The sequence below is a fragment of the Antechinus flavipes genome, chromosome 2, assembly GCF_016432865.1.
Source record: "Antechinus flavipes isolate AdamAnt ecotype Samford, QLD, Australia chromosome 2, AdamAnt_v2, whole genome shotgun sequence".
In the NCBI taxonomy this organism is placed as follows: domain Eukaryota; kingdom Metazoa; phylum Chordata; class Mammalia; order Dasyuromorphia; family Dasyuridae; genus Antechinus; species Antechinus flavipes.
In genome coordinates, this window is record NC_067399.1 from 228,561,681 (window position 1) to 228,577,312 (window position 15,632).

At 37.7% G+C, this 15,632-nt stretch overlaps 1 protein-coding gene across 1 annotated transcript in view; it reads left to right on the plus strand.

Moving 5' to 3' along the window:
• The window catches only part of LOC127548799 (L-gulonolactone oxidase-like), a 53,775-nt gene that overhangs the window by 35,644 nt on the left and 2,499 nt on the right, over positions 1 to 15,632 (plus strand). Inside the window, exons 9-11 of the mRNA XM_051976388.1 lie at positions 3,885 to 4,034; positions 7,286 to 7,450; positions 14,888 to 14,978. Of these exons, the coding sequence (XP_051832348.1) occupies positions 3,885 to 4,034; positions 7,286 to 7,450; positions 14,888 to 14,978 (406 nt within the window). The remainder of the gene's footprint in view (positions 1 to 3,884; positions 4,035 to 7,285; positions 7,451 to 14,887; positions 14,979 to 15,632) is intronic.

Below are 15,632 nucleotides of genomic sequence, written 5' to 3' on the forward strand. Positions count from 1 at the left end.
GAGCCTACTGTGTGCCAGGTACTTTACATATATTTCCTCATTTGATCCTCACAACACTCCTAGGAGATAGGTGCTATTATTATTCTTATTTCACAGTTGAGGAAATAGAGATAATGACTTGTCCAGGGTCACATGGCTAGTCAATGTGTGAGGCCAGATTTGAACTCAGATTTTCATGACTACAAAACCAGTGCTTTATCTACTGTGCCATCTAGTTGCCTCAAACTGGGATTATTTCAAACTACTTGTGTGTTCTAGGATCATAAAATGAGGCTTGACTCATGGAAAGCTCTTTTCATTGTCATTGTTACAAGGGAGGAGAGAAGAAGAAAATGAGCATTTATTAACATAGGTCCAGGCACTGCACAAATCTCTCATTTGACAAGAGCATGGGTTTGAGTGCAATGGCCTGATATAGTCCTTGTGGCTCACAACCATCTTGGGGAGGGGAGAGAGAGAGAGAGAGAGAGAGAGAGAGAGAGAGAGAGAGAGAGAGAGAGAGAGAGAGAGAGAGATGCTATTATTATCCCCATTGGGCAGATGGCAAAACTGAGGCAGACAGAGGTTAAAATGAGTTGTCCAGGTAAGCTTCTGAGGTTTGCATTTGAATTCAGGCCATCCTGCCTCCAGGGCTGGTGCTCTATCACTGCCATCTAGCTGCCCCAGATTGTCCATCTTTGACAATACTTTTTCTTTGCTGCTGCTGGTAGTCCCTCGGCATATATAGATTTAAAGTTTAGCGTACTTGTAGAGGACATCTCTTTCAACCCCATCATTTTACAATTGAGGAATCTGAGTCATGGTTTAAAATTTCTCTTAGCTTCTTGTAGCATCCCTTGATTGCTAATCTGAACTTCATTCAAATAAATGACTTGTCCAGGGTCATACAACTAATAAGTTTCTGAGACAGAATTTGAACTCTGATAACCAGTGATAATCCCCTATCTATTGTGCCACAGAGCTTCCTTCATATCAAACTGAGGACCCATTTAGCAAAACTGCTGAGAAAAAAGGGAGAATTAGATTGAGAAAATACCTATCTCACCTTGTCTCTTCTAGCTTCATTACCCCAGCTGCCCTGAAAACCAGTCTGAGAAAAAATGAAAAATCTCCAGAGAAGCAAATGTAGAATGGGAGAGGGGAGGAGGGAGTAAAAGCATCTTACTTTCTACTGGCAACTAAAATCCCTACACTCACAAATTACTGGCATTTAAAAGTTACCTCCATTTCACATGGAGGTCACTCAGGGCACTCAGATTATAGATTGTAAAGAAGGATGGAAAATGCCACATCAGAGTCTTTCTTCATGGCCGTGAATTTCATTACTAGCAACATGACAGCTTTATGTGTTTGTGTCATTGAAGTTAATGTCCAGGGAATAAATTAAGCACTAAATCAAAGCTACGGCTTTTCTATTACTGCCTTTCTGCTGAATGCAGTCCTTCTTCAGAGATCTTCTTTTAAGTCTGCTTAGGAACTAGTCCAGATTTTTTTGCATCTGTCAACCAATCAACTAACTGAGCAAAATCCCGCCCCCCCTAAATAAGATAGGAATGTGTTAATCCTGTCTTTATTTCATCTCATTTTTATTGATATCTTCTGATTTTTAAATCAACTTTATTTCTAAATATGTTCCCTTCCCCATGATTAAGTTAATATTAACATTAGGAATTATGGCCATATTAGCAACATTATTAGAATATTAATTATTAATTGTAGCTAATACTATAACAGTCATTAGTATTATTAATAATATCAACTATTTAAACTGAAGTGTATTTGAAAAATATTTTCAGCAAAACCAAGCTAAAAATCAACTGGTCTAAGACATATGCAATATTACATACCCATACTTTCCCACTTCTACAAAGATGGTAGAGAGGGACATTTTTTCATATCTTGAACTTGGACTTTATAATTACAAAGTGTTCGGTTTGGGGGTTTTATTCTTTCCATTTACTTATTGAAATCATTGTATATTTTTTCCTGATTCTGCTCATTTCACTATTAATTCTCAAAGTCTTGTTTAACAAGATTTAGCACAATACCTGACATAGTTGGTGCTTAATAAATGTTTATTGATTATTGATTACATCTTTGAATTCTTCACATTGTCCCCTTTTAACCACACAGTGATGTTCCATCACTTTCATGTACCACACCTCGTTTAGTAATTACTTAATATATGGGCACTTAACTTTCTTTCCAGTTTTTTGCTACCCAAAAAGGAATCCAAGTTCCTTTAATAAAGTCTAACAGAACACAAAGTGGGTTAAACACTTGACGAAATCATAGGATCATAGACTGAGAGCTAAAAGGACCCCTAGTTTTATCAATGAGGAAACTGAGATCCACAAGAGTCTCGAGACTCCATTAATTTTCTCTGCAATAAATGTGTGGGATAAATGATACAAGCTGTAGATGGTAAAAGACTGATCCATCTTTAGTTAACAAGTCCTATTGATTCTCCCTCTGTTATTTCTATCACACCTGTGCCCTGTATCTCCTCTGGCCACTACACCTGGATGGCTTTGGAGGGAAAAATGAGACAGATGACCTTTCACAACCTCCCCTTACTTAAATTCAATTCACTTGAATGTCATGTTTCTTTTCAAGAATGAAGGACTAACAACAACAACAACGTTTCTGTAGTTATTGAAGCAGAACTAGAATGTGGTGATAGCTTTAAAAAATTTCCCAGAGAAATCTTTCAGTGACAACATTGTATTGAAAGCTCTTCTGTCCCTTGCTAGTTTACTGATACCCCCAAAATAAAATGTCACTTTATTATGGGAAGGAGTATGGGGGGGGGGAGGTGTGTGTGTGGGGGGTGTGTGTGTGTGTGTGTGTGTGTGTGTGTGTGTGTGAGAGAGAGAGAGAGAGAGAGAGAGAGAGAGAGAGAGAGAGAGAGAGAGAGAGAGAGAGAGAGAGAGAGAGAGAGAGAGAGACTGAGACCAGAGGACCAGAACCATGCTATCTACTTCTTTTGGATCCAACATAGCCACTTGCACAGAGCTGAATTTATTACAGAAAATAACAAGTATTTGTTGTGTATGTTAGTTGATATTTTATAGATGGGATGTGGATAGAGCATTAGATGAACAATCAGAATCAGTCTTCTAAATTCAGGAAGATCTCAGTTAAAACTTCAGCTCAGGTACTTACTAGCTATCTGACCTTGAACAAGTCATTTAACTTTGCCTCAGTTTCCTTATCTGTAAAATGAGCTGAAGAAGGCAATGATATACCACTCCAGTATCGTTGCCAAGAAAACCCAAATGGGGTCAAAAAGAGTTGGACATAATTCAACAACAAAAACAACAAAATTCTTCCTCTTGGCTTATCAGTAGATTAGTGATGTTGAGGTGAATGTTAGGGAAGAGACAGTCAAAAAGGTCCAAAGTACTAGAAGATGAAAGCCTGATCAATTGGACAAATTCCCCCAATCAACTTAAAAACTCACAGGGCAGAAGACTTTGTTTAAGTCATCTGAGGGGCACTCCTGTCCCCAAGGAGTATGACTATCTCCTCTAGTTCTATTGACTCCTTACCTAGGGTGATAATTTATTGCTGTGGGATCTCTCAATTCTTTCAGGAAATCTTAGAAGGAATGATATTGTGGTTTATTGGATAGAGTTGTAGACTTGGGAACACTTGGGTTTAAGTCTTACCTCTGAGACATACCTGCCATGTGATCAAGGGCAAATCTCTTAACCCCTCTGGACCTGTCTCCTCATCTGTAGAATGGAAATAATGTTACCCATAGCACCTCTCTCACTGTCGTAGTGAGGTTCAAATGAGATAAGGTATGGAAATTGTTTATAATGTCAGTGATCGAGTCTCATGGTGATGCATCCTGATGGTCATGTCTTGTTTCTTCCCAGCACTTTCCTGCCTTGCCTCGTGCACTGGATCAATCGCTTTTTCTTCTGGCTCCTATACACCAACAAGATGGAGAACAGGAATATCAGCTACAAGATCCTCAACTACGAGTGTCGCTTCAAGCAGTATGTCCAGGACTGGGCCATTCCCATGTACGGTGCTTTTTCAGGATCATTACATTCAATAGAAGTAACAAAGCTTATTATGTTTAACTGAGAAACTAGGAGGCTTGCTTCCAAGGGCTGCAGCATTGACACCAGGGATGCATGTCAGTAAGTAGGAAGACTCCCTTACCCTATTAAATATTCTCACTTACTGGTAAACTATTGGAAAGGGAAATAGGGAAAATTCCAGGTAAATAACAGCAATGAAACAAGAAATAATGAATGTGATGTCCACAGAAAACTCTCTGCTTCCATTCCTCTTAGTTTCATATTTTGCTTTGCAAAAATATCTCTAAATTATTTCTTTGATTCTTACTTGGTTCCTAATCTCGTCTAACTTATTATATTTCCTGCTTATCACTTTGAACTAGCTACAGTAGCAAAATTACAAAAAAAAAAAAAACTTATCATCCACAGTAAAAATTATTCTTTAGCCATTTTCCCATTCTAGGCTTTATTCTTCGTGCTAGGAGTGTTTCCTGTCTTTATTCAGAATTCCCTATTTCCCTACTATAATTGACATCCAACTGACAAGTATATAATGCTTGTCATTTATTTTTTTACTCTGACATTAGGAATAAGCAGTGGAAGGAAAAGGTCAGAAAACAAAGGGGAAAGACTAATTGATTAAAAGATGACAGATATGGGTAATGGGAAATTATAGCAACCAGTGAAAATGATTGAGGTGCAGGGCCTGGCGCAGCATGCTCCAGGAGGGCAAACTGATTTTGGATGAATAATTCAGTTTAGGGGTCATAGAAAGAAGGGCAAAGTTCATCTCACCTAGCTGGGTTCAGGCTATGAGACCTCCTTCCCAAGTGTTCAGTACAGCAAGGACCCTATCTGATGCTCCAGAGATGGTGGCTCCAAGCAGCAGTCGGAATTTTTATCGAGAACAATGCATTTTATAAAGACGGAAGCTGACCTGCTTCCTTTCCCCATCCACAAATTCCTTCCTGATACATCCAGGACCTCCACCCCCCCCCAGTTTCATTCAGTGACCTTTGGGATCCTAGAAAAGCATCTTCATAGCTAGATGCCAGTGAAGGATGGGATAGAGGGAGAAATAAGAATACGCATTTACATAGCACTTACCATAGGCTACCATCGTGCTAAGTGCTTTATAAATATTATTTCATTTTATTGTTACAACAGTCCTGAGAGTATTGTCCACATTTTATAGACAAAGAAACCAAGACAGAGATTAAGTGACTTTGGGATCACATAGCTAGTAAGTGTTTGAAGCTGAGTTTGAATATGTGGTCTTCCTAAGTCCAACATTCTATCTATTGGGCCAGCTACCTGCCCCTACTGAGGTTGTATCAAGTTGGAACCTCAGTAGATCCATCAATTAATGAGCATTTATTAAGTGCCTACAATGTGGCTGCACAGACAGAAGTCACAGGCTGAGGAATCCAAAAATGCTTCCTCACCCTATCTTTGCCTCTCCTTATTCTTCATGAAGTAAAATAACCAGCCAACTAGAAATTGCCACAAAACTGACTCTGATTAACATCTCTTTTGTAACTGACAGTTGCATTCAGGCATCTCAAATTTGGTTCTTGTTAATATTTTTAGAAGAGTATGAACGTTTTCTAAATTTACTTTTAATAGTATTTTATTTTTCTAAATACATGCAAAGATAGCTTTCAACATTCACTTTTGTAAAACTTTATATTCCAAATATTTCTCCCTCTCTTTCCCTCTTTTCCCCTCCCCAAGACAGCCAGGAATCCAATATGGTTAAACATGTGTAATTCTTCTAACGGTTATTGTTAACATTTATTTTGGTATGATCATTAATAACAGTTCACTTCTATGTAACATGTTGTGGTTCCATAGTACTTGCATATATGCTAATTACTTTACTGAATCATCACATCATCCCTGTGATGGTACCTGTGAGGTTCAAGGATTTACTTTTTAAATGGGAAGCAATGTGGTCCAGTGGGGCATCTAGAGGGCTCAGTGCATAAAGTGGTAGATCTGAATCCAAATGTGGCTTCAGAATTAATAGTTGTGTCACTCTGGACAAGTCACTTAAGCTGCTTATCTTAATCTACTGGAGAAGAAAAAAGCAAACCACTCCGGTATTCTTGCCAAGAAAACCCCATAAACAGTAGAGTTCCACTGGTCACAAAGAGTCAGCCTCAGCTCAACAACAACATGGAAAGAGACCTGAGTTTGGACTCAGAGAAGCCTCATTCTGGGTCTGACAGTCTCTGTGACACATTTTCTCTCGTCTCAGTTCACTATCTGCAAAAAATCAGAGGGTTGCCTAGAAGACCTCTCAGGTCTATTCTATCCCTCAATTTATGATCCTATGATCTGTGCTCTCCTTCATGTGTGGAAGCTGCATTTTACTGATAGAGATCAGCTAAGTCTGTGACTTATTCTTAGCAAGTTGACTTGTTTGTCACTTAATCTCTGACTGAGTCCATTTTCTTCTCTCTAAAAGGAAAATAATATCTGATCTGTATGCCTCACAGGATTATTATGAGGAAACACAATTTAAATCTTGAGGATTATAAATATATACCTTCTTTTTTAAATAGTATTTTATTTTTCCAAATTCTTGTAAAGATAATTTTCAACATTTATTTTTGTAAGATTTTGTGTTCAAAATTTTTTTTCTCTCTCTTCCTTATCTCCCTCCTCATCAAAGCAGCAAGCAATCTGATATAATTTAACCTATACTTTCAAGACTATAGAATAGCCCCAATCATTTAACAAACATTAAGTGAGTATATATATATAGGAGTTAAGAAAATTCAGGAATACTGAAATTGTCTAACATCATATACTGTTTGAATCATTTCAGACTCTTCGTGACTTCATTTGGGTTTATTTGTTGTGTGTGTGTGTTTTTTTTTTTGGCAAAGATACTGGAGTGGTTCATCATTTCTTTTTCTAGCTCATTTTACAGATGAAGAAACTGAGGCAAACAAAGTAAAATGACCTGTGCAGGATTACACAGCTAGTTAGTGCTTAATAAATTCATGCTGGTTTATTGCTCCCTATTCTCTAGCTCACCCTGTCTTTCTCTAAATCTTTTCCCTCCTTGTGTTCAGACAGACTTCCTATCTGAAGATGGTTCTGGTACCAGAGTGTCCCCTCTGCAGCAATGTAAAAGAGATAGGAATCAGGCTTTAGGGTCCACAGACAGAGGCACTAAATCTGTGGGTCAAACTAACACACAATGATCTTATTCTGTTTATTCCTCTGGGGTCTGGGGACAGTGAAAAGACAGCAGAAGCCTTGTTAGAGCTGAAGACCATGCTGGAAAGTCATCCCAATATGGTGGCCCATTTCCCTGTGGAAGTGCGATTTGTGAAGGGAGATAACATCCTACTTAGTCCATGTTTCCAGAGAAACAGCTGCTACATGAACATCATTATGTACAGGTACAGGGTGATGGATTTGCAACCTCTCCTCAATTCCCAATTCAGGATGAGGGAGAAGAGGGTCACAATTGGGTCCTCAATTTTCTGAATTGGATGAATGAGGAAAGTGGGAAGGGATGTTACTGTCAGTCCATGTATTTTTCCTGCAAAACTTAGACTGAGCCCTAAGATTGTAGCCGTGAAGGAATCTGGGTCTTCTTTACTTGGTATGTTTGCCAGTTCTAAAACTACTGTGTTTTCTGGAGCTGATGGGCTCCAAATTGTAGACAAACTGGGAAGCACCCCGCTTTGTTATCAGTCCTTATCATAAATATTTTTGTATATATGGATAATTTTCCTCTTTCTTTGAACCCTCTGGGATACAAGCCTAGTACTGACATCATTAGCTCAAAAAGTGTGCATAATTAGAGTATAATGATTAGATCAATTCATGGCTCTGTCAGCAATACACAATAATGTGCATCAACAAATATTTATTAAGCACAAATTTTGACTAGACTCTGGGTATACAAAGACAAAAATGAAACAGCCCCTGATGTTAGGAAGATTATATTCCATCAAGAAAAAACAATTGTAGACATATGAGCATATAAATAACATGTAATGAGTATATAAATAATGAACAAAGTAAATACAAGACAACATCAAGGTCTCATGTAAGAAATAGTACTTGAACAGAGCTTTCAAAAAAGTTAATAGTGTTTTATTTTTCCTAATTACATGTAAAGGTAATTTTCAACATTCGTTTTTTGAAAGATTTTGAATTTCTATTTTTCTTCCTTTCTTCTCCTCCTCCCCACCCCCAAATACAACACTCTCATATAAAAATAGGTTTTACATTATTGCATATGTAATGTAAAATCTATTTCCATATTAGTCATGAACAAAAGGGAATTAAAAAAAAACATGAAAAAAGTGAAAATAATATGCTTCAATTGGCATTCAGATTCTATATAGCATTTTCCATCATAAGTTTGGGAATTGTATTGCTGAGAATAACTAAGTCAATTATAGCATTATCACACAATGTTATGTTACTGTGTGCAAGGTTCTCATTCTGCTTTCTTCACTCAGCGTCAGTTTTTATAAGTCTTTCCAGGTTTTTCTGAAATCAATTGACTCATCATTTCTTATAGCACAATCAATTACATTCACATAGCATAGCTTCTTCAGTCATTCCCCAATTGATGTAATTCTTTGCCACCACAAAATGAGCTGCTCTAAATATTTTTGTCCTTTTCCTTTTTAAATGATCTCTTTAGGATACCGACCTGGTAGTGATATTGTTGAACAGTTTAATTGCCCTTGAGACATAATTCCAAATTGCTTTCCAGAATGATTGGATCACTTGATCTCAGCTTTCAGCTTTGTAGGGAGCTAGGAATTCAAAAGGGGGAAGGGGATGGTTGGGGAAGAAATACATAAATTCTTCTTACTAGGTGTTATTGATCCAAAATTGGACTCTTTTTACTCAAACCCACAAGTATTTCAATCTTGAAGATAACATTGAAGGGGGGTATTTTTCCCTTTCAATGAGGTCATCAGCTAGCAAGTAAGACTTTGGATTTCCATATACCCCATCCAAACCTTTCCTTATAACCTCCATACCAGATTTAAAATATGTCATTAAAATTAGTTTCTTTCTTGGGCATTATTGTAGATTTTCAATATTTTCCTTTTTTTTCATTTTTCTCCTTAGAATTTTTGGCATAAAGAAATTTTCAGTACAAAGTGAGTTCTCATGTTTCTATATAAAGGAGTTCACAGGTCTTGACTTATTTATACTCATTAATATGTCTCTTATATATGAATGATGGTCACTGATGAGTGACCACCGGGGCTTCCTTTTCTTCCCAACTACCTCCTCTTGGAATTTCCTTTTCCTCCCATCTTTTTTCACTTAAAACATATAAAGAAGATAAACAGCCACTTGCAAATATCTGAAGGGCAAATATCTGAAGGTTTTTCTGCTTGGTCCCAAAAGGGAGAACTAGATAGAGGGGTTTGTTGTTAAATTGTGGAGAGCCTTGAATGCCAGGCAGAGAGATGAATTTTGCTCAGTAGGAAATAGGAAGCCACTGAAGTATAGGAGTCAGTTGTTCAGGGCTCTATTTTTCTGTGAAGGATTGATTGGAAGGCAGAGAGAACAGAGATGAGAACAGCTGAGATCCAGGAAGAAGGTAACAAGAGTCCACCTATAATAAAATGGTTCAAGTAAAAATAAAAAGTCCCAATTTCAAGAGTTGTTATGGAAGTGAAATTTCCAGGACTGGGCACATGAAAAGAAGAAATAGCCTTAAGTTTTCAAACATGGAAGACAGGAAGATTGATGGTGGAACAGACAGGAAGTTTTTAAAGTCAGAGGAACAGATTTAAAATGGAAAATCCCACATCCCACTGGGATGTTGGGCTTGAGATGTTAGTGGGACTGCTAGGAATGGAGATCATGGAGGATACTGAGATGAGGATCTAGAACTCGGAAAAGTGATCAGGATTGTGGATAATTGGTTAATAAGCATGCTGATTAAAGGTAGTAGTTGGAACTACGAAGATGAATGAGATTGCCAAGGGAGAGAGTGAAAGAAAAAAGCGCTCTTACAGAGAATACGCAAATTAAGACGTAGAGGAGATTGTTTTTTAAATGACATAAAAAAATTGTCAAAGTGAAAAAACAGAGAATATAATGTCTCTAAAGCCAAGGCAGGAGAAAGTATTAAATGTCTGAGAAGATGAGCACTGAATAATGTAAGCCTCAATATAGGGAACTTTGGGCTGTGTGCTGCCTTTCATAAGCCTATATATGGAGAGACTATGTACGTTTTTTAATTACCCAACAAGGGACTTGAATGAGTTGAGGGCAATCTCTGAGTTGCCGGTCAGGTTACTCTAGCCTAGCCCATTCCAAAGCTTTATCCTAACAGGTTGCAATATCCCATATGGCCACAAGAGGGAACCTGGTCCAAAAGGGTCCATGCTACTTGCTCCCACTGTTCTTGAATTGAAGTAGTTTTGCTGGCCATATTCCATTTTAGTTTAAGAGATGAAATGGGCTGTTGTCCAAATGTAAAAATATGGAACCTGATGTCTATAATTAGCTCCGAGGCCCTGTCCCACAGTGCATTCTACTTTTCCGATTCATTTCTCAATGCATTTATAAATTCGGAGACTTTGCATGTCCTGCTGATGTACAGAAAAATACTTGGAAAGGAAACTAGACCCCAAACTCCCATATGGAGACGGTTGTCTCCAATCTTCTCCCTCATCCACTCCTCCTCTTTCCCTTCCAGTCTTTTAATGTGGACTTTACACACATAGTTTATAAACAATAGAAGAATATTTGTTCCCTATCTTATGATGGTGGATCAAAAAACAAAAAAAACAAAAAACAGTGGGACAGTGGGAGAAGTTTCCACTCAGGATCCCAGTTTTTTTAAAAAGGAAAGAAGCATGGAAAATGATAATTTATAATGTCTGTCATTCTCCACATCAATGAAGATCAATGATCTGAAGTTCTCCTTGTGGCCCCAGTTTTCCCTCATGGCTCCTGAAGATGCATGAATCCTTGCTGCTTCTCCCTGGACAGTAGTCCAGAAAGATGCACCTTTCCATGCTGTCTCTGCTCATCCCAGCCTCTCCCAGAAGTCCAAATGGCAAAGGTAAAGGAAAGAAGAGAAGAAATTAAAACCAAATGCTTCCACATGTCGACAGTCTCCCTTTAACCCGTCCTGTGACTTTGTTCTCAATTTAAATGAGAGGCTGGCCATTTGGAGGCAGTGTATCTGAGAAATAGCAAGGTTGTTAATCTATTACTTTTGTCCATAGCACAGCACCCAGAGTTACTGCAATGGACTTAGGAGTGTTCAGTATTCACATTGAAGCAATGGAGATATACTTCAGACAGCCATTATTGACAGGTCCCTACCCCAAGAAAAGTCAGTTATTTAAATACTTCCAAATGCACATATAAACATACATACGTCCACAATACCTTAAGTGGGGCTTGATACTGGGACTTTTCCCTAGGATATTTAATAGAGGATACCAAAATACTTGCAGTTCTTTAGAAGGGGAAAGATAAAATGTATTTATTTAGTGCTATTTTTCAAATTTTATCTCCCATTCACAATATTCCTGGAGGGTAAGGATCATTTTATGGATGATAAAACAGAAGTAGTCAACAATTAATGATTTGCCCTGGAGGGCACAGCTAGTAAGTAGCTAAAATCAGATTTGAACACAGGTTGTCCTGGGTCTAACCCCGGAACTCTATAAATTGCATTTGCCTGGCCGCTGCATATTAGCTAGTATTTATATAGCACTCTAAAATTTAGAAGCATAGGAATACAGATATAATATAGAATATAATATAAAATATAGAAACAACAGAACTTAGCACATAGCAAGAAAAATGAGTTAAAATAGGATAATATCCTTCTTCCTAGTCACATCACTGATAAGCTCTTCTCATGACCAGTTACCCTTCTTCATCACCTCTTTACTAAAAAAAAAAATCTAAAAATAATTTTTAAGGAGCTATGAAGGTTTATTTAATTTATACTTGCTCCTGGGCATAGTTTGCTCTCTCCCATATGCAAATACTGCTGGTTTACAAGCCTCCTTTCCCTCTTTACCACATATATCCATTTAATTGCTTAATTTTGTTGTTTTTACCTTCACAACATCTTTCACACCGTCACTGTCTTTGTTTCTCCTCATATATTACTGAATGAAACTGGAAAAAAAAATCATGAAACTATGCTGGTTGAATTAATTGTGACTTTGTTACATAATCATAATCACCATGACAAGGCAATCTTTTTACATTTCCCTAATTAACTCACTATGCCAAACCAGAGCTGCTTTTCTAATCCTTTCATCTCTCCTCCAAATTCCTATGCTTTCTCTTCTCTTTATCCTCTCAGCTGAGGGTCCCTTACCTTATACTTTACTAAAGAAGTCAAGATCATTCTTTGAGAAGTCTTTCTTCTCCCCCTCCTCCTCATGTCATAATACTCAGATGCCTTCTGCTACTATTTCTCCATCACCTTCATTTTACATGTGAAACTGACTCTTCTTGCCAAAATAGCCCCTTTGGTGTGTACCTGATTCATTCAACTCTTACCTGTGGCTCCAAGAAGATATAGCATATGCAGCAACCACACAGTAAGCTGTTTTGGCTAAACCAGGGTAAGGGTAGCTGAGGATTTTCAAACTCATCAGTGTGTTAAAGGGGTGTCTGCCCCAGGAAGACATCCCATGGATAATAATTTGTTCTAATGGCTATGAAAGTGGAAGAAGTAGGTTCTGTGGAGCACTTAGAATTTGGTTAGTCATAAAGATGCTAAAGTCTTTTTGGACATCATGAATCACTCCAACTTTTCTCTTGCCACTGAATTTTGATGATTCTGGAAAAGAGAGTGAATTTGAGAATTTCCAGCAACTCTGCCTCATTTAAATCCAATTTTGTATGAATCAAGACATCATCTATATTTTTGTGCCATTTTTACTTACCTCAAAGTTCTGTGGCAACAGGCAAGTGATAAAGCAAATACACCAGGGTTATAACTGTACACAGTTACCCACAGCATAGGGTCATCTTCCATAGTCCCAGGTATCTGGGCAGCCTTTTTGAAGGGCTGTATCATCTACCTCCTAGCATTAGGAAGGAGCCAGAAAAGATCCCCTGAAAACTGTGCTTCACCTTGCTTCACCTGACTTGCTTACTGCAGCAAGCAGGGATCCCACTCTGCAACTGAAACACAAAAAAGCAAAAAAACTTTTCTAAAGATGATTCCATTCCTCATTAGTTGGGCACACACTTATGGGCAAAATACAGTAGGTGTGAAAGAAAATTAGCTTTTTTTAAAGAGAACTCAGCAGGTATTGCATCCAAAAAGCACCAAATAAAACAAGGCTGGCAGACGAAGTCCTCACCAAAATATGAGCTGGATACATGTCTTTCTGAAATAACTGTTGTGAAGCTGGTATGGGTTTTGTAATCAAAACTAATCTAGTCAGCAAATCTGTCGGCCAACCAACAAACTCGTGGCAATGTGATTGCCACTTGCAAGAAAGTTCCATGTCATCATCATCAATGAGCATGCTCCTACAATGATGAGCCCTGATGAGTTTAGAGAATTTTGTGAATATCTGGAGATTCTCATCATCAAAAAGAACAAGCTTATAATTCTGGGTGACTGTTAATGCAAAAGTATGCACAAACTACTAGAAATGGCTGAGAGACCTTGTTAGGATTGGTGTTGGAAATAAAAACAGCAATAATCACATAAAAATGTTTTTCCCATAAATATGGAATGGTTCTGGTATTCAGGCATAAACTTTTAGTTCTCTTTTTCCCATTTACAAACTTTTAGTTTCCCAATTCCTAGATTCTCCATGTGCAAATAACTGAAGCCTACTGTATTTTCCATCTACTACAAAGTTCCACGGCTGATAACTGAACAAATGCTATCTCAAGATAGAGCTCAAAACCAGACATGATTTAGAACTTTGAGTTAGATTTATGCCTCCAGACAAATGAATTGTCAAAGCAGACAACTCATTAACTATTGTTTTCTCTTGAAGTGAACTCCAAAGATCACCGCTTTCATGTACATGTTGTCTCTCCAACTGGAATTTAACATCAGGGACTGTTTTTGCTTTTGTCTTTGTATTCTCAGGGGTTAGCTCTAAAACCTACACAAAATATGAACTTAATAAGTGGTAGTTGATTCATTGATTCACTAGTATTTAACATCAAATCCGCTGGCTAATTATCAAAATGCTAATACTATCAGAAAAGAAGATTAATGAAAGACTATGTAATTGGAGGGAGGGGCAAGATAAAACAAGCCTGCATCAGAGAATAGATGGTGAATGAGAGGATTATTTAGATAATAAAGTGCTAGCTAATGGATACTTAGCAGGAGCTCAGACCACAAATTCTGCTCTACATCTAGAGTTGCATCAATAATTTTAAGCTACTGACAGTCATTTAATCTAGTGCACAAAAGTAGGTCTTCCCAAAATCATAAAGTTTTAATCCCTTAAAATCTTGAAGATGGCTGGTTTAAGGATACAGATTATAATTCCAGAGCTTCTTTTGTAAATAAGGTCACTAATGGCACAACTTTGTACAACTTTGTAGTAGATGGGAAATACAATGAGCTTCAGTTATTTGCACATGGAGAATCTAGGAATTAGGGAACTAAAAGTTTGTAAATGGGAAAAAGAGAAGGTTTATGCCTAAATATCAGAACCATTCTATATTTATGAGAACTATGGGAAAGAAAGCACTTTTCTACAACCAAGTTCTAAATAGTTCCATTTGTGTGGGACAAGTAGATTTTCAAAAACGACTCATTCGCCTGGTTTTACTGAATGCCAACAAGAATGAGAAGCGGGGTGTGTGTTCACTGATTGCAATTTATTTTCTAGGCCCTATGGAAAGGATGTTCCCCGCCTAGACTACTGGCTGGCCTATGAGCGCATCATGAAGGGGGTTGGAGGGAGGCCCCACTGGGCCAAGGTAAGGACAAAGTGTTGCCTGAGCAGTTCAGGAATTGAAAGCACTTCCTGAGAAGCTTCCTGGCCCCAAGGAGAATATGTTTTTGCTTAAATGAAAAGCAACTAGGAAAAATACTAACTGAATTTAAGGGAAAGAGATATATCCCTTTGACCCAAACAGTGCATATATATATGTATATATATAGGAAAATATTCCAAAAGACAAGAAGCAACTATTCATTTCTGGGACTTAATTTCTCTTCTCCATGGAACCCACAAGCACCAACAAGACATGATCTAGGAATTCTTTTTTTGTTTGTTTTATATCCTAAGAAATCTTCTTCTTTGGAGGTAAATAGACTTGACTTCAATCCTGCTTTAGCTACTTACTAGCTCTGTGACCATGGACTTTTTACTTAAGTTCTTCTCACTTCAGTCTTCTCATTTGGAAAATGGGGATAATAAGTCCTACCAACACCTAGGTAGGATCATCTGTCAACCTGCTTTCCAAACTTTAAATAATTCTGTAAATGTCAGTTTAAAAAGATAGTCCTAGTTAGTGGACAGAAGTAGGCAGTAATATCTGGGTTCAAGTTCTCTGACACTGAGTCACTTGAGATCCCAAGCAATTCTCCAAGACTATTCAGATTACCACTGAATCAGTAGAGAGAGTTTC